We start from the raw sequence: 26018 nt of genomic DNA, 5'->3' as shown, positions 1-26018 counted from the left end.
TATTATTGCCATTTCCTTGTGAAAATTTTCATCTGTGTCTGGCAGAGTTTCTGGCATATTATAGGAACTTTAATTTTAAAAGTGTAGGCTCTGCAGAAATAAACAACATAGAATACAAAACACAGTAGAACAGATGAATGAAACCAAGAGTTGTTTTTTTGAAAAAATAAACAAAATTGATAAACCTCTAGCCAGGCTTCTCAAAAAAAAGAGAGAGGATGCAAATAGATAAAATCACAAATGAAAATGGATTTATTACAACCAATCCCTCAGAAATACAAGCAATTATTAGGGAATACTATGAAAAATTATATGCCAACAAACTGGACAACCTGGGAGGAATGGACAAATTCCTAAGCACCCACACACTACCAAAACTCAAACAGGAAGAAATAGAAAATTTGAACAGACCCATAACTAGTGAGGAAATTGAATCAGTCATCAAAAATCTCCCAAAAATAAGAGTCCTGGACCAGATGGATTCCCAGGGGAATTCTACCAGACATTTAAAGGAGAGTTGATACCTATTCTTCTCAAGCTGTTGCAAAAAATAGAAAGGGAAGGAAAACTTCTGGACTCATTCTATGAAGTCAGTATTACTTTGATTCCTAAACCACACAGAGACCCAGCAAAAAAAGAGAACTACAGGCCAATATCCCTGATGAATGTGGATGCAACAATTCTCAAGATACTAACAAATCGAATTCAACAGCCTATAAAAAGAATTATTCACCATGATCAAGTGGGATTCATTCCTGGGCTGCAGGGTTGGTTCAATATTCTCAAATCAATCAATGTGATACATCACATTAATAAAAGAAAAGATTAAGAACCATATGATCCTGTCAATAGATTCAGAAAAAGCATTTGACAAAACACATCATCCTTTCTCGATGAAAACCCTCAAGAAAGTCGGGATAGAAGGAACATACTTGAACATTATAGAAGCCATTTATGAAAAGCCCACAGCTAATATCATCCTTAATGGGGAAACACTGAGAGCTATCCCCCTGAGATCAGGAACACAACAGGGATGTCCACTCTCACCACTGTCGTTTAACATAGTGTTGGAAGTCCTAGAATTAGCAATCAGATAACAAAATGAAATCAAAGGCATCAAAATTGGCAAACATAAAGTCAAACTTTCACTTTTCACAGACGACATGTTACACTACATGGAAAACCCAAAAGACTCCACCAAAAGTCTGCTAGAACTGATACATGAATTCAGCAAAGTTGCAGGGTACAAAATTAATGTACAGACATCAGTTGCATTTTTACACACCAATAATGAAGCAATAGAAAGAGAAATAAAGAAACTGATCTCATTTACAGTTGCACCAAGAACCATAAAATACCTAGGAATAAACCTAACCAAAGATGTAAAAGATCTGTATGCTGAAAACTACAGAAAGCTTATGAAGGAAATTGAAAAAGATACAAAGAAATGGAAAAACATTCCATGCTCATGGATTGGAAGAATAAATATTGTTAAAATGTCAATACTACCCAAAGCAATCTACACATTCAATGCAATCCCACTCAAAATTGCACCAGCATTCTTCTCAAAGCTAGAACAAACAATCCTAAAATTTGTATGGAACCACAAAAGACCCCGAATAGCCAAAGTAATACTGAAGAAGAAAACCAAAGCGGGAGGCATCACAATCCCAGACCTTAGCCTCTACTACAAAGCTGTGATCATCAATATAGTATGGTATTGGCATAAAAACAGACACATAGACCAATGGAATAGAACACAGACCCTAGAATTGGGCCCACAAATGTATGGCCAACTAATCTTTGACAAAACTGGAATGAGTATCCAATGGAAAAAAGACAGCCTCTTTAACAAATGGTGCTGGGAGAACTGGACAGCAACATGCAGAAGAATGAAACTAGACTCCTTTCTTACACCATACACAAAAATAAACTCAAAATGGATAAAGGACCTGAATGTGAGACAGGAAACCATCAAAACCCTAGAGGAGAAAGCAGGAAAAAACCTCTTTGACCTTAGCCACAGCAATTTCTTACTTGACACATCCCCAAAGGCAAGGGAATTAAAAGCAAAAATGAACTATTGGGACCTCATCAAGATAAAAACCTTCTGCACTGCAAAAGAAACAATCAACAAAACTAAAAGGCAACCGACAGAATGGGAAAAGATATTTGCAAATGACATATTGGACAAAGAGTTAGTATCTAAAATATGTAAAGAACTCACCAAACTCCACACCCAAAAAACAAATAATCCAGTGAAGAAATGGGCAGAAGACATGAATAGACACTTCTCTAAAGAAGACATCAGATGGCCACAGACACGTGAAAAGATGCTCAACAACATTCATCATCAGGGAAATACAAATGAAAGCTACACTGAGATACCAACTCACACCAGTCAGAGTGGCTAAAATGAACAAATCAGACTATAGATGCTGGTGGGGATGTGGAGAAATGGGAACCCTCTTGCACTATTGGTGGGAATGCAAACTGGTGCAGCTGCTCTGGAAAACAGTGTGGAGGTTCCTCAAAAAATTAAAAATAGAACTATCCTATGACCCAGCAATAGCACTGCTAGGAATTTACCCAAGGATACAGGAGTGCTGATGCATAGGGGCACATGTACCCGAATATTTAAGCAGCACTTTCAACAATAGCCAAATTATGGAAAGAGCCTAAATGTCCATCAACTGATGAGTGGATAAAGAAATTGTGGTTTATGTACACAATGGAATACTAATTGGCAATGAGAAAGAATGAAATCTGGCCATTTGCAGCTACATGGATGGAACTGGAGGGTATTATGCTAAGTGAAATAAGTCAGGCCAAAGAATGACAGATACCATATGTTTTCACTCATGTGTGGATCTTGAGAAACTTAACAGAAGACCATGGGGGAGGGGGAAGGGAAGGGGCAAAGGGGGAAAAAGTTACAGAGAGGGAGGGAGGCAAGCCATAAAAGACTCTTAAATACTGAGAGCAAACTGAGGGTTGATGGGGGGTGGGGGAGAGGGGAAAGTGGGTGATGGGCATTGAGAAGGGCGCTTGTCACGATGAGCACTGGGTGTTGTATGGAAACAAATTTTACAATAAATTATATTTAAAAAAAAAAGTGTAGGCTCTGGAACCAGCTGCCTGATTCTGGCCCCACCTAACTCCTTATTTATAGCTATGTCACCGTGGAGAAGTTTATTCAGCTATTCTGGGATAGTAAAGCAAGAACAAAAGGAGTAAACCAAAGGGGAAGTGGTAAGGTATCCTGATCTGTGGAAAATAGGTGAGGCTACCATAATTTGGGGAGTACATCATCTAAGGCAAAATTCTTAGAGAACTATTCCCCAGAAATTGGGACACATTGAGGTAAAAACTGAAAGTTGCAAAGCTGTCTCAACCAAGCTCTGATTTTGCTTAGTGATTAACACTGTCCCCACTCCACATATTTCTGTCTGGAGCAAGATATTATCTAGAGACTGAATTTTTATACACAATGTCAAGTTTTCAATACAACTTATTAGCCATGCTAGCTATTAGACAATACTATATGACTACCAGCCAAGATAGAAAATTGAAAATAGGAACAGATTCAAAGGTGACTCAGAATTTTTAGTTAGCAGTTAGCAAACAAAGATGTTAAAATGACTATGACTGCAAGAACTAGAACTATAAAACTCTTAAAATATGGGAGTAAACTTCATGATATTGAATTTGGCAATGGTTTCTTGGATAAGATAGCCAAAGCACAGGCAATAAAAGAAAGAAATTGGACTACATCAAAATTAAAAACTTTTGTGTATTGAAAAACACCATTAACAGAGAGAAAAGGCAACCCACAGTGACAAAATATTTGTAAATAATGTATCAGGTAAGTGATTAATACACAGAATATATAAAAAACCCTTACAACTTGAAAACAAAAAATAAATAACCCAATTAATAACTGGGCAAAGACTAGAACAGATATTTTCTAAAGAAGATATACAAATGGTCAATAAGCACATGAAAGATGCTCAGTAATCATTAGGAGAATGGAAATGAAAACCACAATGAGATACCATTTCAAACCCATTAAGATGGCTATTATCAAAAAACAACATAACAGGTGCTGACAAGTATACATAGAAATTGGAACCTTTGTGCATTGCTGGTATGAATATAAGATGGTATAGCCATACTCACTGTGGAAAACAGTAAGGCAGTTCTTTGAAAAAGGAAACAATTACCATATGATCTAGCAGCTTTCAGGCAGAGACTTGAACAGATATTTGCACACCCATGTTCTTAGGATTGTTCACAATAGCCAAAAGGTAGAAACAACACAAATATCCATAAGTGAATGAATGAATAAACAAAATGTGATATATACATCCAATGGGATGTTTTTCATCCATAAAGAGGAAGGAAATTCTGATACATGATACAAAATGGATGAGTTTTTAAGACCTTATGCTAAGTGAAATAAACCAGATGCAAAAGGACAAATATTGTGAATCCATTTATTGGAGGTACTTGAGGTAGTCTAATTCATAGAGATGAAAGGTAAAATGTGGTTGCCAGGGGATTAGGAGAAAAGAGAATGGGGAGTTGGATGCAGAATTTCAGTTTGGAATGGTGAAAAAGTTCTGGAGATGGATAGTGGTGATGGTTGCTTAATAATGTGAATGTACTTAATGTCAGTGAACTGTGTACTTTAAAATGGTAAAGTTTTGTTATGTATATTTTACCACAATGAAAAAAAATAACAACTATAATTAATATCAGCCAAAGACATATCATCTTCAAAGGAACCATAGTAAGAATGACAATTAAATTCTCAACAGAAGTTATGGGAGCCAGAAGACATCTTTAAAATTCTTAAAGAAAATAACTTCTAATATGGAATTCTGTATTCAGTGAGAATCCCTTTCAAAAGTGAAGGTGAAATACATTTAAGGTAAACAAATAATGAAGGAATTTATTACCAACAGATCTATGTTAAAACAAATCCAGACAATACCAAGGTCAGCAAGGATATAAAACAACTGTAAATACAGGTTAACAACCAGTGCAGTAAAGAAAGAAAAAAATTGGTGAGTTCTTTATAGATTTTGGATACTAGCCCTGGTACTGCTAGGAATTTGCCCAAGGGATACAGGATTGCTGATGCATAGGGACACTTGTACCCCAATGTTTATAGCAGCACTTTCAACAATAGCTAAATTATGGAAAGAGCCTAAATGTCCATCAACTGATGAATGGATAAAGAAATTGTGGTTTATATATACAATGGAATACTACTTGGCAATGAGAAAGAATGAAATATGGCCTTTTGTAGGAACATGGATGGAACTGGAGAGTGTTATGCTAAGTGAAACAAGCCATACAGAGAAAGACAGATACCACATGTTTTCACTCTTACGTGGATCCTGAGAAACTTAACAGAAGACCATGGGGGAGCAGAAGGGGGGGAAAAAAGTTCAAGAGGGAGGGAGGCAAACCATAAGAGACTCTTCAAAACTGAGAATAAACTGAGGGTTGATGGGGGGAGGGCAAAGTGGGTGATGGGCATTGAGGAGGGCACCTGTTGGGATGAGCACTGGGTGTTGTATGGAAACCAATTTGACAATAAATTTCATGTTAAAAACAAACAAACAAAAAGGCTTAATTGGTTAAGCCTCCGACTCTTGATTTCAGCTCAAGTCATGATCTCATGGTTCGTGAGATCAAGCCCCGCTTCAGCCTCTGTGCTGATAGTGCCGATCCTGCTTAAGATTCTCTCTCTCTCCCCCTCTCTCTGCCCCTCCACTGCTCGTGCTTTCTCTCTCTCAAAATAAATAAACTTTTAAAAAATGTATAAAATTGAGAAAGGAAGAAATTAAAAAATATTTGCTGACGACATGCTTGTATAGTTAGAAAATCCAAAAGAATCTACAGACTATTAGAATAAAGTGAATTTATTAAGGTCTAGGTTCAAGGTAAATAAATAAAAATTACTTGTATTTCTGTATACCAGCAAAAAACAAGCAACAGGTTTTTTTTTAATGGTACTGTTTTTGGTACATCTCAAAAAACATCATTACCTAGAAATAAGCCTATGTAAGAATAAGTCTAATGAAAGATATGTAAGACCTCTACACTGAAAACTACAAATATTAGGGTAAACTAAAGAAAATCTAAATAAATGGAGAGATGTATACAATGTATAAGTATTACAAGACTCAATATTGTTAAGATGTCAGTTCTCCCCAAATTGATCTACAGAATCAATGCAGTTTTAGTCAAAATTCCACCAGATATAGAGAGTGTGTATGTGTATGTGTATGTGTATGAATGTACAACTTCATTCTAAAATTTATGTGGAGGGGCACCTGGGTGGCTCAGTAGATTGAGTACCAAACTTTTGATTTCAGCTCGGGTCCTGATCCAAGGGCAGTGGGATCCAGCCCCATATCGGGCTCCCCACTGAGCATGAAGCCTGCTTAAGGTTCTCTCTCCACCGCTCCTCCAAAATAAATAAATAAATACATACATACATACATACATAAATACATAAATAAAGTAATTTTTTAAAAAAAATAAATAAAATTTATGTGGAAACACAAAGAGACAAAGAGTCAATCCTACTCTGAAGGAGAACAAAGCTAGAGAGCTTACACCACCAGATAACAATTCCTATTATACAACTACTAGTGTAGTGTTGGCATAAGGATAGAGAAATAGACTGGTGGAACAGAACAGAATCCAAAAATAAATTCACATACACGTGGTCACCTGATTTACAACAAAGGTGACACTGGAATGCAATGGGTAAAGGATGATCTTTCAAATGGACCGCATATAAAGACAGTCTGTATCAGTAACTTATAGATGTAAGTATTAATGTAGTTGATCATATTTTAAAAACTTTTGTACTCTCTTCTGACAGGAATGTGACTGAACATAGAGTAAATCAATGGTGGAAATTATTTCAGTGCATAAAATAAAGAACTGAGTTTTCTTATGTATTGCTCTTAAGATATGACCCAACATTATGAACCACTGAGAATTTTGAAATTTCTGTGTGATAAATAAGTTTTTAAAACTTATGCACATGATTTTGCTTAATAACTTTACAATGAATATTTGGATCTGTCTTAGCTATAAAGGTATTTGACTTGACTGTGATACAAGTTTATGATAAAAAATCATTAAAAAATTAATCCCGCTTAACCATGTTTGTTTCAGATGGATTTATAGTACTTTTTTTTCAAATTATTTTTCTTTTAAATATTAGCATGTACACCACAGAACCACAAAATGAACATTTGGAGGATAAAAACACCCCATCATCTACAACTCCTCAGGTAAAAACCTAAAACTATTTTGTAATATGAGACATAAAAATCAATCTGATCTTAGATTTTATTTTTAAAGTTTACTTATTAAGTTTCTATTGTATGTCTGGTTAAAAAATGAGAAGTGGTCATTTAAAAGTAATTTAAAAGATTTTTTAATCTTTATTTATTTTGGAGAGACAGAGACAGAGTGAGAGCGAAGGAGGGACAGAGAGAGAGGTAGACACAGACTCTGAAGCAGGCTCCAAGCTCTGAGCTGTCAGCACAGAGCCCGATATGGGGCTCGAACTCACGGACCATGAGATCATGACCTGAGACGAAGTTGGACGCTTAACCGACAAAGCCACCCAAGCACCCCTGAAAATAACTAATTTAAATAAGTCCTAAGAAATGAGAAAAATGAACGAAAAGATGGAAAGGGGTGACTAAAGATTATTTTGGGGCTAAAAAAGGCAGGTTTTAGGAATAATGGAAATATGTTTTATTATTTTTTGCCACGTCTAGGAAAAACTCAGTAATTTAAACTACAAGAGGTAAAGACAAATCTAAATTAACTAAAACACTGTGCTGTATATTTGAAGAGAACCAAGTTTTTATTTTCCCAAGTGTATAGAGTAAGTAATAGACGTTTTGTTGGTCTAGTTTTACTACATAGTAATTGCTCACAATTAGAACTATAAATTATTTACTTTTTAAAAATTGCTTACTTTTTAAAATAGGAAGAGGTTTCTATAGTTCTTAAGGGCTCAAAAAATCTTCTTTTAAATATATAAAACATTTGTCATTGATTCTAACTATTTTATTTATCTGTAAAGACTTCATCCTGGTCTATGTCAATTTATTATACATTCTGAAATAATAAAACTTAAAATAATATGGTCTTACTGTATATGCACTTTCACCCAAACTAATCAAAATTCACCTTTGTGTCTATTCTTGGCCCTTTTGTATAGTGACAGACTTTCCAAAAAGTCTCTATACCAGAACTCCAACAGATTAATTATGATTAATTTTAAAGAAGTTTGCTATTAAAGAACCACATAATTCATTTACATCAGCTGCTGTGGTGCCTCTGTCTCCCTAGTTACTAAATGTTTCTTTCCTCTTCCCTTCCTTAATCTGTCCATGCCTCTAGCCTTTGTTACCATTTCTTGTGACAGTGCACTCTCTTCATTTGAGTGCAGTGGAGAGAGACACGTCTGCTTACACTATAAGCTCACATCTCTCTCCACTGCACTCAGAGTATTAACAATACACTTACAGTGTTGGCCTGTTTGTGCACATGCGAATACATGCGTACACACACACACACACACACACACACACACACAGACACCATAATGACAGTAAAGCAAATTTGAAGATCTTTATTTTAGGGTTAACTCTATTCTGTTTTGTTTGTTTGTTTGTTTGTTTGTTTGTCTTGTTTTGTTTACCTTGGAAGAAGCCTTTTAATATTCTCACAAACTACAGTGTCCTTTTTTTTTTTTTTCTAAATCAGCAGTTTCATAGTTAGACTAACCAGCATTTAAAGCCTGGAAGATGTATCTAAACTCATGAACTACCTAAGGATGTTATCTATGATTAACAGTGGAAGCATGAGCCTTGAATTTCTGAAAGCTTGATCTTTTTTTTTTCATTTTTTTCCAGTTATATAATTTTTCAAATGAAATGAGTCCAAGTAGAATTATATTTCACCTTCTTTCCAACTCAGTTGTATTTTCATTCTACAAAAGTTTTATGGAATAATCTTTGGAAGTAAGACTGAAGAGGGACACTTTTAATTATTCTGCTTATACTATAGGCTCACTTATCCAGTATGCATAAACCACAAATGAAAATGGCAGGGACAAGTCTATAAAAGCTAAATTAAGGTGCTCTACAAAGTGCACTCCTGTGACATCCCCAAATACCTAATGACATAATGCATGAATATTCTTTTATATGTGTAACTCTCCATGATGACAGTAATAATATGAACTTAATTATGAGATTCGGTGGTTTTGTACATTCATAAAATAGTATGGAAAGTATATGTCTTAAAAGATTTCCTTGTTTTACTTCAGATCCTCAAAGATAGTAGTATTCGTGAACATGAAGAAACTAAGGAAAGTGTCTTGTCACAAACAGAGGAAACAAAACCACAGAAGGAAAAGAAGTATTCTTGTCTTCCACAAGGAAATTTGAATAAAGTTATTACAAACGGTATGTGAAATAAGAAATGTAAGTGGAGAGAAAATGAGAGGTATATTTGATAAACATTAAAACACAAACCAACAAAGCCACTGCTTAATCCATATAAACCAGATCAAATTGGCTGTATACTTCAGCTCTATTACAAACAATATGTGGACAAAGAGGAAATATTTCCTTAACTCTGTCAAAAAATAGTAATAATTGCTTAACAGGTATATATTTTAATGTTTTTCATGACTTTTTATGTTAAATCTTGAGGATTAGAAACAGCATTGATTAAAGATTTTTATTTAAAACATACTTTTGATATTTAATTTTAATTCAGCTGGAAGGAATATTATACTCCTAGCAATATTAAGGTTCTTAATAAAATTAGGACCCCAATTTTAAAACAACTACTGCCTTGTAAAGAAGTGTATAAAACTTTCTTTCCCATTAAAATTTCAAAGCATCTCATTATCATATAATTTTTATATGATATAAGAATTATAAAAAGTTTATGTAACATAGCAATGTTGAGCATCTTTTCATGTGTCTGTTAGCCACCTAGATGTCTTCTTTGGAGAAGTGTCTATTCATGTCTTCTACCTATATCTTCACTGGATTATTTGTTTTTCGGGTGTTGAGGTTGGTAAGTTCTTTATAGATTTTGCATACTAACCCTTTATCTGCTATGTCATTTGCAAGTATCTTCTTCCATTCTGTTGGTTGTCTTTTAGTTTTGTTGATTATTTCCTTTGCTGTGCAGAAGGTTTTTATCTTGATGAGGTCCCAATAGTTCATTTTTGCTTTTAATTCCCTTACTTTTGGGGATGTGTTGAGTAAGAAATTGCTGCAGCTGAAATCAAAGAGGTTGTTGCCTGTTTTCTCTTCTAGGATTTTGATGGTTTCCTGTTTCACATTTAGGTCTTTCATCCATTTTGAGTTTATTTTTGTGTATGGTGTAAGAAAGTGGTCCAGTTTCATTCTTTTGCATGTTGCTATCCAGTTCTCCTAGCACCCTTTGCTAGAGAGACTTTTTTCCATTGTATACTCATTCCAGCTTTGTCAAAGATTAGTTGGCCATACATTTGTGGGTCCAATTCTAGGTTCTCTATTCTGTTCCATTGGTGTATGTGTCTGTTTTTGTGCCAATACCATATTGTCTTGATGATTATAGCTTTGTAGTACAGGCTAAAGTTTGAGATTAACATCAGTATTTTTAAGGTTCTGAATCTAAATTTGAACATCTGATAGTATAAGTGATTGGACTCCTTTGTAAATATAATTTCTACACATAGATCTTACATACACATTCCCATGGCCTTATACCTTATATCATGAGCAGTGTCTATACAGCACTTGTTAGGAGTAGGGTCAGGGGCAGTGAAGAGTGGAAAACGTATTGGTCACCAAAGATTTTCCATTGAGATTGAGGACTGCAGTTTGCTCAGGAACTAACTTAGGAGTTTTATAAATACCAGTATTGAGACTGCAAACGTACATACTTAGATCTATAACCAGTTTTCCCCTTTGTTTTCTTTAATTTTTGAGTTTTCAAATTTAGAGTAAACTATAGGAAAATGATCTTCCTCCATATTTCTATCTTGGGGAATGTATATTCTTATATTCTCTTTTCCTGTCTCTCTGTCTCTGTCTCTCTGTCTCCATGTCTATCTGTCTGTGTCTTATGTGTGTGTGTGTCTCTTTCTCACTGTCTCCCTCTCTCTCACTCTCTCTCTCTCTCTCACCCTAACATTCACTAAAGAAACTCTTAAAACATATATATTCTAGATAATATTTTAGATAATAGCATATATTCTAGATAATAGAGATGGAGCTACAGTTTCTCTACAAATCATATTTAATTCACCAATCCCATAGTGTATATAAGTTAAATTAAGTAAGAAATCTAAACTCTCAACCACATGCAAAAATCAGTCTCATCACTTTTAATCAAGTTTATGTCTTCTACTCAGGTGGTAGCTTGCCTAGTTCCAAAGAAGTGGATATTGTATGGAAATAGTTTAGGTTTTAGGTTATTACTCCATTTTTGTTTCTTTTAGGTTTACTTTCAATAAAGATACCTTATTTTCAATAATAGCTACTTTATAACTATTTTTATGAAGTTGTTTTGCCTTTAAATAAATGAAAGAAAAGCTTGATTATACATCCAGCTATGATTTTCAAATAATCTGAGGGCCAGAATTTCTCCATTAAAATCTTATCATCAGTTTTTTGAAGGAAGCAGTCTTGAAAGTTTAGAGCTGAAAAATAATATCTCAGACACTTCCAGTTTCTGGTCCACCATCATCACTCCATCTTACCAACGTATAAAAAGCTAAGCAAACTTAAAAATTGACAACTGTTCTTAGCTCTATCAAAGAAGTAAGGTCACAGGGCAAATAACTGTCCCTAAAATTGGAAACAGGAATGTGGATACAGAGAATCATAGCTTATCAGAGTAGAAACCTCAGCAGGAACCAGTGCTAGGATAGGAAAACCAATATTGTTATTGACAAATTGGCTAGAAACTCAGTGTGGATAAGTCTGAGGGAGGCCAGTCATGGTGTGGGAGACACACTTTCATGAGTTTTACCTCCAGGAGCCATCTGGCAAGGGGAGGGGGAAAGTAATCATGTGCAGTATAACAGTTTTCTGTTCTTCTTATATTGTCCCTCAAAAGAAACTGTTTTGTCAGAACCTAACTTATGAGGATTTTATCAGAGCCAAATTGATCTGGGAAAAGAGAACCAACTCCTGCCCCCTCTAGTATAACCTCCACTAGCCATCCTATATAACCTAATGGGGTAGGGAAAAAAAACCTGAGAGGCACTTGTGAGGTTCACAGCCCAGAAGCACAGGCTCACTAAAGACTGGTTAAGAATTCTAAAGAACTCTTTTCCTCCCCTCACAACTTACCACTATATTACTAAAGGCCTTTTTACCTAGGACATCATATTCACTTTTAAGCAAAAATAGGACAAAAAAAAAAAAAAAAAACCCACACAACATGAAGAGACAAAGCATCAGAACTAGACCCAGATATTACAGGGATGTTGGAACTATCAGACTATGATTTTAAAACAACTATGACTAAAATACTCAGGGCTCCAATGAAAGGTAAACGTGTAAGAACAGACAGGTAATGTAAGCAGAGAGATAGAAGTTCTAAGAACCAAAAAGAAATGCTAGAAATTAAAAACCCTAATGGAAATGCTGGCTTTGATGGATTCATTACTAGACTGTACATAGCTGAAGAAAGAATCTCTGAGCTTGTGGATATGTCAATAGGAACTTCAAAAACTGAAAAGTAAAGAGGAGAAAAATATTGAAAAAAAGAAAATACAAGAACTGTGGGACAACTACAAAAAGAAATGGGAATAGCAAAAGGAGAAGAGAAAAAGCAGCAGAAGAAATATTTGAAGCAAGTGATTGACAATTTCCCCCAAATTAATTTCAGATAGAAAACCACAGATCCAGGAAGCCAGAGAATTCCAAGCAGGATAAATACCATACACACACACACACATACACACACACACAAACCACACCTAAGTATATCATATTCAAACTACAGAAAATCAAAGATTAAAAAAATATTGAAGAAGCCAGAGGGGAAGACAGCACCTTACTTATTGAGGAGAAAAGATAAAAATTATGTCTGACTTACCCTCAGAAACAATGCAAGCAAAAAGAGAGTGAAATGAAGTATTTAAAGTGTTAATACAAAAACCAACAAGAACACACCAGACTCTAATTCTGTATCCTAAAAAATCATCATCAAAAGTAAAGGATAAATAAAGACTTTCTTAGACCAACAAAAATTGAGTCAGTAAACCTGCCTTGCAAAATGTTAAAAGAAATTCAGACAGAAGAAAACGATATAGGTCAGGAACCCAGATCTACATAAAGAAGGAAGGGCATCAGAGAAGGAATAAGTGAAGGTAAAACAAAAATGTTTTTAATATTCTTAAATTATTGAACAGATACCAGTTCACAGTAATAGCAAAAATATATTCACTAATGATAGCTAATGTATAAGTGAAATGAATGAAAGCAATGATACAAGAACAGGAGGAAGGAATCAGGAATATTGTGTTTTTATGAGGTACTTGCACTATCCATGAAGTGGTACAGTATTATTTGAAAGTGGAGTTGGATTAGTGGCAAACTCTAGGGCAACCACTAAAAAGAAAATGAAAAAAAAAATATAACTGATATACTAATAAAGGAAAGAAAATAGAAGTATATAATAAAATGGTTGGGGGCGCCGGGGTGGCTCAGTCGGTTAAGCGTCTGACTTCGGCTCAGGTCATGATCTCGCAGTTCGTGAGTTCAAGCCCGCGTCGGGCTCTGTGCTGACAGCTCAGAGCCTGGAGCCTGTTTCCGATTCTGTGTCTCCCTCTCTCTCTCTGACCCTCCCCTATTCATGCTTTGTCTCTCTCTGTCTCAAAAATAAATAAACGTTTAAAAAAAATTTTTTTTTAATAAAATAAAATGGTTAGTTAAATGCCACAAAAGGGAAAAAAAGTAGGGAAGACAAAAATAGAAACAAAGTGCAGGGGCAATAAATAGCAAACAGTACAAACATGGTGGATATTAATCTAAGTATATTAATAATAGCTTTAAATGTGAATGGTCTAAATACACCAGTAAAAGACTGATTGTCAGAGTGTATCAAAAGACCAAGAACTATAAGAAGCCACCTTTAAATATAAAGGCACACATAAATTAGACATAAAGGGATGGAGAAGGTATACCATGTAAACACTAATCAAAAGAAAGATGAAATATTAATTTCAGACAGCAGGCTTCAGAGTTAGTAATATTATCAGAGATAAAGAAGGGTATTACATAATGATAAAGGGGTCAGTTCCCAAGATCATATGATAATCCTTAATGTATATGTGTCTGACAACAGACATGTTGACATGTGTCATGGAGTTAACATGAAGCAAAAACTGGAAGAACTGCAAGAAGAAATATATGAATCCACAAATATAGTTAGAAACTTAAACAATCTCTCAGAAATGGACAGATCCAGCAGGCAGAAAATTAATAAGGACATGAACTCAACAATATCATCAATCAACAGGATGTAATGAACAATTATAGACTACTTCATCTAATAATAGCATAACACACATTATTCTCAAGATGACATGGAACATTCACTAAGATAGACCACATTCTGTCATACACATACAAAAACACTTTAATAAACATACAAGAATAAAAATCACACAATGGATGCCCTCAGACCACAAATGATTTAAACTACAATTCAAAAGAAAAGTAGCTGGAAAATCCTAAAATACTTGGAGATTAAACAATATACTTCTAAATAACACATGGGCCAAAGAAAGAACCTCAAGTAGTATTTTTAAATGTTTGGAACTCAATAAAAATGAAAATACAGCTTATCAAAATTTGTGAGATGCAGTGAAAGTAGTGAAATTAGAGGATAATTTATAACATTGAATGAATATTTTAGAAAAGAATAAAGATCTTAAATCAATCTTCTAAACTTACACATTAGGAAACCTGAAAAAGGAGCAAATTAAACCCAAAGTAAGCAGAAGAAAAGACATAACAAAAATCAGAGCAGATATCATTGAAACAAAACGAGAGAGAAAAATCAATGAAATCAAAAGCTGGTTCTTTGATAAGATCAGTAAAATCAGTAAGCCTCTAGCTAGGCTAATTAAAAAAAAAAAGACACAAATCAATAATATCAGAAATGAAACAGGAGACATCACTACAGATCCCATTAAAAAGATAGTAAAGGAATACTGTGAACAAGTTTTTGCCCACAAATTTGATAGCCAAGAAGAAATTCCTTGAAAAACACAATATGCCAAAATACTCACAAGAAGACATAGACAATCTGAATAGGCATATCCATTAAATAAACTGAGTCAATACTTAATCACCTCCCATAACAAAAAGCACCAGACCTAGATGGCTTCACTGGTGAATCTTATCAAACATTTAAGGAAGAAATTATACCAATTCTCTATACTGTCCTTCCTGAAGATAGAAGCAAAGGGATAGTTCCCAATTCATTCTATGAGGTCAGCATTAGCCTCATACTGAAAGCAAAGACATTACAAGGAGAGAAAAATACAGACCAATATCTCTGATAAACACAGAAGCAAAAATTCTCAACAAAATGTTAGTAAATAAAACTTAGCAATGTATAAAAATAACTATACATCACAACCATGTGGAATTTACTCTAGATATGCAAGGTTGACTTATATTTGAAAACAAATTCTTGTAATCCATAACACCAGTGGGCTAAAGAAGAAAAAATCACATGATAATAACAATAGATGTAGCATAAACATTTGATAAAATCCAACATCCATCATAATAAAAACTCTCAGCAATTTATGAATTGAGGGAAACTTCCTCAACTTGACAAAGAAACATCATTCCCAACTTGATCCATAGATTCAACACAACCCCAGTCAAAATCCCAGCAAGTTACTTTGTGAATACCAATAAACTCATTCTGAAGTTTATATAGAGAGGCAAAAGACTGAGTTAAAAGTTGGAGAGCTAATACTACCCAAGTACAAAATTTACTATAGGGGCACCTGGGTGGCTCAGTCGGTTGAGCATCCGACTTCGGCCCAGGTCATGATCTCATGGTCCTGTGAGTTCAAGCCCTGCATCAGGCTCTGTGCTGACATCTCAGAGCCTGGAGCCTACTTCAGATTCTGTGTCTCCCTTTGTCTCTGCCCCTCCCCCCTCATTCTTTCTGTCTCTCTCTCTCTGTCTCTCTCTGTCAAAAATAAATAAACATTACAAGATTTACTATAAACCTACAATAAACAAGAGTGTGTGATGTTGGTGCAAGACCAGACACATATACTAATGGAACAGAATAGAGGGCCCAGAAATAGACCCACATAAAGACAGTCAATTGATCTTTGATAAAGGAGAAAAGGCAATGCAATGGAAGAAAGACTCTGATTTTAAAATGGGCAAAAGACTTTGACACCTCACCAAAGAAGATGACGAATAAGCATATGAAAATATTCTCAGCATCATATGTCTTTAGAAAATTGCAAATTAAAGCAACAATAAGAAACCACTATATACCTATTAAAATGCCCAAATTCCAAAACACTGACACCAAATGCTGGTGAGGATGTAAAGCAACAGGAACTCTCATTTATTGCTAGTAAGAATGCCAATAGTACAGACACTTTGGATAGCAGTTCCACAGTTTCTTACAAAACTAAACATACTCTTACCGTATGCTCCAGCAACCATGCTCCTTGGCAGTATTTACCAAAATAAGGTGAAAATTTATACACACAAAAACCTGCACATAGGTGTTTATAGCAGTTTTGTTCATAATTGCCAATTTTTGTGTGTTAACACTTGCCCTGTTTTTTTCCCCCAAACCTCTCCATCATCTTATAAACTTTTTTTTTGTTATTGACTGTGCCTTATTGAATTATAATATAGTTAACATACCACAATGTTAACTTAAGGCTTAAATGTGCAGCTCAATGAATTTTGACAAATGTATACAGCTCTGTAACCATCCCTCACATCAAGATAATGTAGAAGAGTCTTGCAGCAGTATGACTTTATTTATTCCTCCTCTGCCCTCTGTGCTAGATTTATATATATGTTCTTTACTTCTACATTCTTATTTTACTTCTGCAATTGTACTTATTTTTACTTCTACATTCTTATTTTTGCTTCTACATTTATATATATATATATATATATATATATATATATATATATATATATATAATTTTTTTTTTACTGCTACATTTGCTTTAAAAAAAGCCAAAAGTCTTTTTGTTCATTAAAAAAATTCTCATATTTCTCCACATATTTACATTCTTTGGTTCTCTCCATTTCTTTTTGGCATTCTGGGTTCCCATGTGGAATTCTTTCCCTTCACTCTAAAAAACTTGTAGTTTTTGTTGTTGTTGTTGTTTTATTTTGTTTTTGTAGTAAAAGTCTTCTAGCATTCTTTTTAGCTTTTATTTGTCTGAAATTGTCTTTTTAAAAGAAATTTTAATAGAGGTATAACAGACATATAACCTTATATTAGTTTCAGGTGCACAATATAATGATTCTATATTTGTGTATATTGCAAAATGATCAAAATCAACATAATAAGTCTAGTGAATATCCATCATCATACATAGAAACCTTTTTTTCTTGTAATGAAAATTTTAAGTTCTACTCTCTTAGCAACTTTCAAATATATAATGCAGTAGCCTTAACTATCGTCACCAAGCTGTACATTATATCCAACAACTTATTTATTTTATAACTGGGAGTTTGTAACTTTTGACCCCCTTTACCCATTTTGCCAACCCCCCCTTCTGGTTGCCAGAAATTCTTTCTAGGAATTTGTCTATTTTATCTCTTTGTCTAATTTTTTAGCTTGAAATTATTTATAATATTTCTTTAGCATCATTTTAATTTTTGTAAGGTCTAAAGTAATGTTTCCTCTTTAATTCCTGATTTTGGTAATTTGTACCTTCTCTCTTTTTCCTTTGTCAGTCTAGCTAAAGACAATCAATTTTTTTATTTTATTGACTTTCTCTAATGTTTTTCTCTTTTCTATTTAATTGTTTTCCACTTATTTTTTGTTTCATACATCCTACTATCTTTTGGTTTGATTTATTTATGTTTTTCTAAGTTGTTAAGGTGGAAGTTTTTATTGTTAACTTTAGATAATTCTTTCTTTCTAATATTTTTTAAAGCTTATACATTTCCGTCTGTGCACAACACATCCCATTAATACTGAAATGCTTTGTTTTCATTAAGATATATTTCTCTTGTTATTACTTCTTTGATTCATGATTACTATTTGCATGATATATCTTTTTCATCTTTTTATATTCAGCTTATCTGTTTCATACAAAGTATCTTTCTTATAGAAACCATATGGTTGGATCTTGTTTTTTTTAAAAAAAATCCAGTATGACAGTCCTTTTGAATTTAAACCATTCAAGTTTAACATAAATACTGATATGGTTGTGTTTATGCCTGCTGTTTTGTTCCTTGTTTTCTATAAGTGTCATGTCTTTTGTTTTTCTGTTCATGCTTCTTTTGTGCTAACGAAGTATTGTTAGAGCACTATTTAAATTTCCCTATTGACTTCTTAGCTGTGTTTTAGAGGTTTTAGTTTTAGTGGTTTCTCTGGGAATTCTAATAATCATCTCCAACACTTAATTCCTGTGTTATATAGCAGCTTTCAGCCAATAGACCTCTATATGCCATAAACTCAACAATATTTTGTTATTCTTACTGCTCTTAATAATCTTAGTTTTTTTAAATGAAGAGGTGAAATGAGAATATATTTATAATCTTTTATACTTAGGTATTTATTTACCATATCCAGTATACTTTATTGCTTCTTATTGGTCCAAATTACCATCTTGTGTCATTTCCTTTCAACTTAAAGCATTTTCTTTAGTATTTCATTAGGGGTGAATTTTTCTATTTTCATCTGTCTGAGAATGTCTTTATTTCAACTTTACTTTGAAGAATAGGTGTTTGTTTATTTGTTTTTTAGAGAGAGAGTGCACACACAGGGGCTGGGGGTAATGGGGGGGTGAGAGAGAGAGAGAGAGAGAGAGAGAGAGAGAGGATCTCAAGCAGGCTCCATGCCCAATGCAGAGCCCAGCACAGGGCTCAGTCTCACAACTGTGAGCTGAAATCAAGAGTCAGACAGTTAACCAACTGAGCCATGCAGGCACTCCTGAAGAATGGTTTTACTAGATATTGAATTCTTAATTGACAGGTTTTTTTCTACATTTTTGAAATGTCACCCCACTGCCTTTGGGCCTTTATTTTTTCTGATGAAAATGCTGCTGTTAGTTGCATTATTGTTGCCCTGTACATAATGAGTCATTTTCTTACTACTTCCAAGATTTTCTTTTGTATTTTGTTGTCAGAAATTTGATGATGGTGATGATGTCTCTAGGTGTGGATCTTTTGTGCTTATTCTATTTGGGATTTGTTGGGCTTCTTAATCTATAAGTTAATGTTTTTTATTAACTTTGAGAGGTTTTCAGACATTATATTTTCAAGTATTTTTCTGCCCTTTTATGTCTTTCTCTTCTCTTCCTGGGACTTCTTTTATGCATATGTTAGTACTCTTGGTGGTATACTATAGGTGCCTGAGGCTCTGTTCATTTTTCTTTATTCTTTTTTTCCTTGCTTGTCAGATTGATTAATATCTATTGATCTATATTCAAGTTCACTGATATTTTCTTTCACAAGATCAAATATGCTCTTGAGCCTCTCTAGTCAACTTTTCATTTCAAGTCTTGTACATTTCATTTCCAGATTTTCATTTTCAAATAAATTTTATCTCTTTATTGATATTCCCTGTTAATTGACACATTGTCCTATTTTCATTATTTGAATATATTTATAATAGCTGTTTTGAAAACTTTGGAAATCTAGCAACTGGACTTATTCACTCAGTCTCTATTGACTGCTTTTTTGTCCTGAATGTGGGTTGTATTTTCCCATTTCTTTCCATATCTGGTAAGTTTGGGCTGAAAATTAAACATTTTAGTTACACATATGGCAACTTTGAATTCAGTTTTATTTTTTTAAGGTTTTCATTGTTGTTGTTTGGGTAATTTGCATGTACTTAAACTGTGGAATCATTCTGTGCCATGGTTTTGCAGCACCTGGTGTCTTACTTTTTGTTTATTTGTTTTTAGCCTATCTTCCTAGGGGTTTCTAATTTGTCTGCATAGCTTAAGAGTCACCTAATGATTTGGGGGAGACATTGTGTTCAAGCCAGTTAGGCTTCCACCCTCTGCCAAGTGATCCTATAAGTGGGTTGAAGAATGCATTCAGAATTGCTGCTGGTAGTCAAGTCTCACATCAGTTTTTACTTTTTGCCATACTCTCAGGAGTCTTCTCTGTGGTTGCATACACGTACATCCAATCAGCCACGCATATGTGGAGAACTTACCTCAACCTTTCTGTGATTCTGTCATATCCAGCATTTCCCAGTTAAATTTTTACCATATCTGCCACTCACCTCAACTTGAGCTGCAACCTCAAACTGGCACCACAGCATATTTTCTCTGCCTATTCTGAAACCAATCTGCCACTTCTACCCAGCAAAGTCATGGGTTTTCTCCCTCCACTCCATATCTATCCCACCTCCCCTCACAACAAAGTGGCTGGTTTTTAAGCTAGCTCCATGATGGTAAAACTACAGTGTTTCCTAAATGAAGTAAGTGGGGAAATGAGGGAGGAATGATAGCAGTCCCAGGCAGGAAGGCCTCAGACTTTAACCAGTCCTACATAAAACCCTAGCATCTTTTTTTTTTTTTTTAATAAATGCTTCTCAATTTGGTAACTGTCATTAGTCAGTTTTCAGGATCCTACAATTATTGGTTTGTTGTTGTTGTTGTTGTTATTGTTGTTTATAGCTTTACATGGAGGGATTTTTTTGTTGAGATAAATTGCCTATCTCTTCAGGTCATCATTATTGACAACCCCTTCCCCACTTACTTTTATATCCCCTGGTTAGCCATTTTGATTAGTAATGTGTTCTAAAATTGGTTAGACTAACCTACATGTTTGCAAATTTCTTTGTACATCTTTCTTTTTGTTCTTATGTCCTTATTCCTAAAACATATCTTTCAATAGTTTTTGTTTTCAGTGAAAATGGAGTATGTTCTTAGATATATATTAACTTGACAATATCTTTAATTTGTTTTTTGTTTGAATGATAGTTTAACTGGCTACAGAATTCAACATTGAATATTTTATCTCTGTACTTTGAAGACTTTATTATTGTCCACGTTCCATTATTGCTATTGAGAATTGAGAATCTGCTCCAATGTTTATTTTTTTATGATTATCTTTCTCTCTCTGGAATCTTTAAGACCTTATTTTTGTCTTTGGTGGTCTGTGGTTTCTCAACATTATGTCTAAGTATCTATTTTAATTTAATCCTAGAATAATTTAATCATTTTGCTTCCTGTGTCCAAATCATTGGGAATTACTTCTTATTTTATAAATTTTTATCTTAAATTCAGATTCAGTGGGGTTTATACAGTTTGGAATCAGGAGTGTCTATTGGGGATATTTTGAACTAGAATCTACTAATTGCTCAAGGCCTAGTTCCATGGGAAGATACTTTTTATGCTGTATTTAGGATTTGGGGATTCCCAAACCAAGCAAATCATGTAAATTTGAGACTTAGCCTTAAGGTAGTTGAGGCCTAATTTTATATATGAATTCCCAGAGGTGATTTTGCCAACTAGAGACCAGCTAAGACAAACAAACTGCCCTGTCTTTTCCCTTTGTCAGTAGAATAGTATCTTCTGGTCCATTTAGTAAGAGTTTAGTCTTTCAAGTGTTCCAGTTTTGTGGATGGCAACAGTCAGAGCAGAGGAACAAGAATCTTAGTTCTAACTTTTTGCCTTGAGTTTATCAAAATCCTCCTCTTCTATCCTGCCAGTTTTATGGAGCCAAAAAGGGGTCACAGCTAAAAAACGCACTTAAGTTGTTCTAAGTATTAGGAACTATGATTTATAGTAAAATATGTTAAATGTTTAATATGCAGGTGGCAATTTACAGTGTAATCATTTGTCCTTTGCAGAAACTTATGGATTCCCTGGTGAGTAGGGCCTTTCCTGAGAATCTAGTTGCCAGAAAGAAGATATCTACTAACTTATCCTTCTCACACTATTTACCTGTACTTCCTACATATAACCTAAGATACATTATATTCTCCCAAAGACCAAGTTCACTTTTTTTCTAGCCATTAAATCCCTTTAATAATTTATGCCAAATATCAACTGAAGTATCCTTCCAGCACAAAGATTTATTCTGGTCCTGTTTTAAAAAGTTGGCACTCTACCACTCTGATCTACTATAAATTTGAGAATTCTTATCACAACCAATTATCTTTTTATTCATGATGCAAAGGCTACTCTAAAATATAAAATGAAGTAAAGCTCATCATATTGCCATGGAATTTTTTAAATGTCATATATTGTGAGAAATGTTTAGCACTTTAAAGGATTCACATATACTTCTAATTTTTTTTTAATTTTTATTTTTAGAAAGAGAGAGAGACTGAGCATGTGTGAGCAGGAGAGGGCCAGAAGGAGAGAGAGAGAAAGAGAAAGACAGAGAGAGAGAACCTTAAGCAAGCTCCATGCTCAGTGTAGAGCCTGATGCACGGCTTGATCCCATGACCCTGGGATAATGATCTGAGCCAAAATCAAGAGTAAGATGCTCTACTGACTCAGCCACCCAGGAACCCCTTAAAATATTTTTTAAAATACTAATACTTTGTTAAAAACTTGTGCCATAAATTGACAGGGACTTTGGAATATATGTTAAACAGATATTTCTTCAACCATACTAGCAAGCAACATTAGTCTATGTTATGTATCATTATATAGGCCTGGCTATTAATATGATATTTGATAAAATAGAATCATCTTTTGTATGTATATATCTATGTCTATGTAGATATATAGATATATGCTTTTTTTATATTTCAGGAGTTGCACTTTTTATGTTATGGTGTGTAGCCTGGTCATTCTCAGGCCCCGAAGTTCTCCCTGGTGGAAATTTATTTGGATTATTAATTATTTTTTATAGTGCCATGATTGGGGGTAAAATTTTGGAACTCATTCGAGTACCTTCAGTGCCTCAACTTCCACCTCTTCTTGGTAAGTGTACAGTTAGCTCTTATTTCTTTGTTTTTGCTGTATGCAAATTATGAACATACTCTAGTCAGAATACATATAATATAGAAATATTTCAATGTAATATGATCTTTATAGCTTCTTTTTATATTTACTATATACGTGTGGATATAGTTCATTTATAGAAGTATTTATTCTCTTTGTATACAAGCACACAGATATTTTTTCTGAAATATTTTTTTTTAAATTTTTTTTCAACGTTTTTTATTTATTTTTGGACAGAGAGAGACAGAGCATGAACGGGGGAGGGGCAGAGAGAGAGGGAGACACAGAATCGGAAACAGGCTCCAGGCTCCGAGCCATCAGCCCAGAGCCTGACGCGGGGCTCGAACTCACGGACCGCGAGATCGTGACCTGGCTGAAGTCGGACGCTTAACCGACTGCACCACCCAGGCGCCCCTGAAATATTTTTGAAACAATTTAAATATACTCAATATATGATTCCTGTTGCTTTATTGTTTAATAGGACATTTTAAAATTAATTTTAAATGTATTATAGAAAATGAAACATTTGGAAAAGACTGAATTTTTCTGTAGATAACCTAACTCAAATACAATAAGATTCAAATACTGTAGTGACTAGGGCACCAGAAAGTTTTATGGTTTAAGCTGTTTGGGCATCTCCACTATGTATATTCATGGGTGCGTCATCTGCCTAACCAGTATTATATCCTCTTTCTTCATTACCATTATTATATAACTCTCCATTTGGACAGAGGAAAATTAGTGGAAGAACTTCTATCAGTGGTGTCTCATATCTTCTAAGTATTCAATACACCCAAATATTCCGTACACTGTGAGTAGAGATAATTGCTCCATCCTATTGCTAATACCCTTTCTATGTCCACAACACCCTTTTAGCGCTTGCTAAGTATTCACTGAATCTTTTTTTTTTTCTCTCCAAAACTTCTACTCTTACCCTAGCTTAGGCTATTTGTTTTCCAAGTCTTCCATGGACTTTGGCAGAGCCTTTTAATTGTTCTCTCCTCTAGTTTTATGTCTATCTAACTCATCAAAACCATCACATAGAAAATACAAGATGCACTATGTCTCTCCCTCCTAAAACTTTTCCTATGGTACATTACTCTGGAAAAGCAAGCGGTGGGACTGGAGGCTGCAGGGGGGTTAGCTTTATATTATCTGGCCTCTCCTGCCCATTCTCTCACTCAGTCCTTGCCCTTTTTTTGTTTAACAACACTGAATTACCTGTTTTAGCCCTTTGAGATATGTCATTTCTTATCGCCAGCCCTTTACTTATGCTGCCTTCTCTACTTGTATGTAATCTGTCCTTCACCAAAGTAATGATGTAGTGTGTTTAGAGAAGGAAAATTAAACATTTCTCTTTTCTAACTTAGAAAAATGAACTGAATCAGACATGTTTTCTTTTCTTTTTTTTTAAAGGGATGTTACTGGCAGGTTTTACCATCAGGAATGTTCCATTCCTCAGTGATTACATCCATATTAATAACACATGGTCTTCAACTTTAAGAAACACTGCCCTTACCGTTATCCTAATACAAGCTGGGCTTGGACTCGATCCACAGGTAGATTTGCAACTATATCTTGAATAAAGATATTTTAAATATTAGAGGCTGGTAGAAAAGAAAAAGAGGCAAAAAGACTCCCAAGTGAAGTCTGTAAGCAAAACTAAGGTAAAGAACAAAGATTTTGCAGAAATATTGGCATCTTATAATTTCTACTTCTGGTCATCATTATTACTGATATGAAGAGAAATCAGTGTGATGTAAGATCTCTATTAGAAATCATCTTTAATTATTTTCATAGAGATAAATGTCCCTTGTACAGCATTTGTTTTGTTTGGGACCTGTGGCTTTTCTATGGATAACTATTTACTTTTCAGTTAATAGTAAACTTGTGGTGCTTGGGTGGCTCAGTTGGTTAAGTGTCTGACTCCTGATTTTGGCTCAGGTCATGATCTCACAGTTCATGAGATTCAGCCCCACGTCGGCACAGAGTCCGCTTGGGATTCCCTCTCTGACTCTCCCTCTTTCCTTGCCCCTACCCTGTTCTCTCTCTCTCAAAAATAAATTAATAAACTTTAAAAAATAAACAAAGGGTAAGGTCCACTCCTAAAAGGTTTTTACTTTTGTTTTGTTTTTCAAAGAGATTAAGAATTTCAGTAACATTTTTATTTAATGACTTTCTTCCCCCACAGATGTTATGTTCCTGATTATCTGTGCATTATTGTAGAAGCTAATCTTTTAAAAGATCACAATCTAGGAATCATAAATCTATTTGGGTTTTAAAAAGGTGACTCTCCATGAATAAATATAACAGCTACTGAAACAACAAATGTATGAGTTTAGTGAAAATATCTCAAAAGCATAAAGACAGTGACAACTTATTATAAGCTCCAGTAGAAAATTTGAACCAATGAGAAAATTCTAAAGTTCTCCTTTTTAGTGAATTATGCTGTTTTTAAGTGATTTTTCTCTTTTGGTACATTGATATTTTCTATTATAATTATTAAATTAACCAAACAGGTCATTTCTAAAAGTTAACTGATGGAAATAAACCTATAGGTCATACTTTTATTATACTCTTTATAAGAAAAATTAAGGAAGGTAGAAATAGTTATTTAATTACAGAGAAATGGATATTTTGAAATAATTTAGGTACAACAGTATTTTATAAAATGTGAAGTACTTTATATATAACCCAATCTGTGATGACATATAAAATGAGCTGTATTAGCATTTCAAGCCCAGTGAGACAATCTGGAAGATTTAGCTTGATAAAAGCTAATTACTTAAAAAAAAAA

At 34.2% G+C, this 26018-nt stretch overlaps 1 protein-coding gene across 9 annotated transcripts in view; it reads left to right on the top strand.

Moving 5' to 3' along the window:
* Positions 1-26018, top strand: part of SLC9B1 (solute carrier family 9 member B1) — a 73504-nt gene that overhangs the window by 13771 nt on the left and 33715 nt on the right. For 7 of the 9 annotated variants that reach the window (XR_009616250.3, XM_060654532.3, XM_060654528.3 and 4 more), the window contains 4 exons: positions 7253-7322; positions 9380-9518; positions 23030-23200; positions 24638-24780. Coding sequence is in view for 8 of the 9 variants with exons in the window: in XM_060654532.3 (XP_060510515.3) it covers positions 7254-7322; positions 9380-9518; positions 23030-23200; positions 24638-24780 (522 nt within the window). In the remaining variant the exon portion in view is untranslated. Of the gene's footprint in view, positions 1-4971; positions 5070-7252; positions 7323-9379; positions 9519-23029; positions 23201-24637; positions 24781-26018 lie in introns of those variants that run through there. The other 2 variants (XM_060654531.3, XM_078445844.2) reach the window with 2 other exon arrangements.

Source organism: Panthera onca, chromosome B1 (genome assembly GCF_046562875.1).
Source record: "Panthera onca isolate mPanOnc1 chromosome B1, mPanOnc1 haplotype 2, whole genome shotgun sequence".
NCBI lineage: Eukaryota > Metazoa > Chordata > Mammalia > Carnivora > Felidae > Panthera > Panthera onca.
The sequence above is the reverse complement of the archived record's forward strand: the minus strand, read 5'-3'. Positions and strand labels throughout refer to the sequence as shown.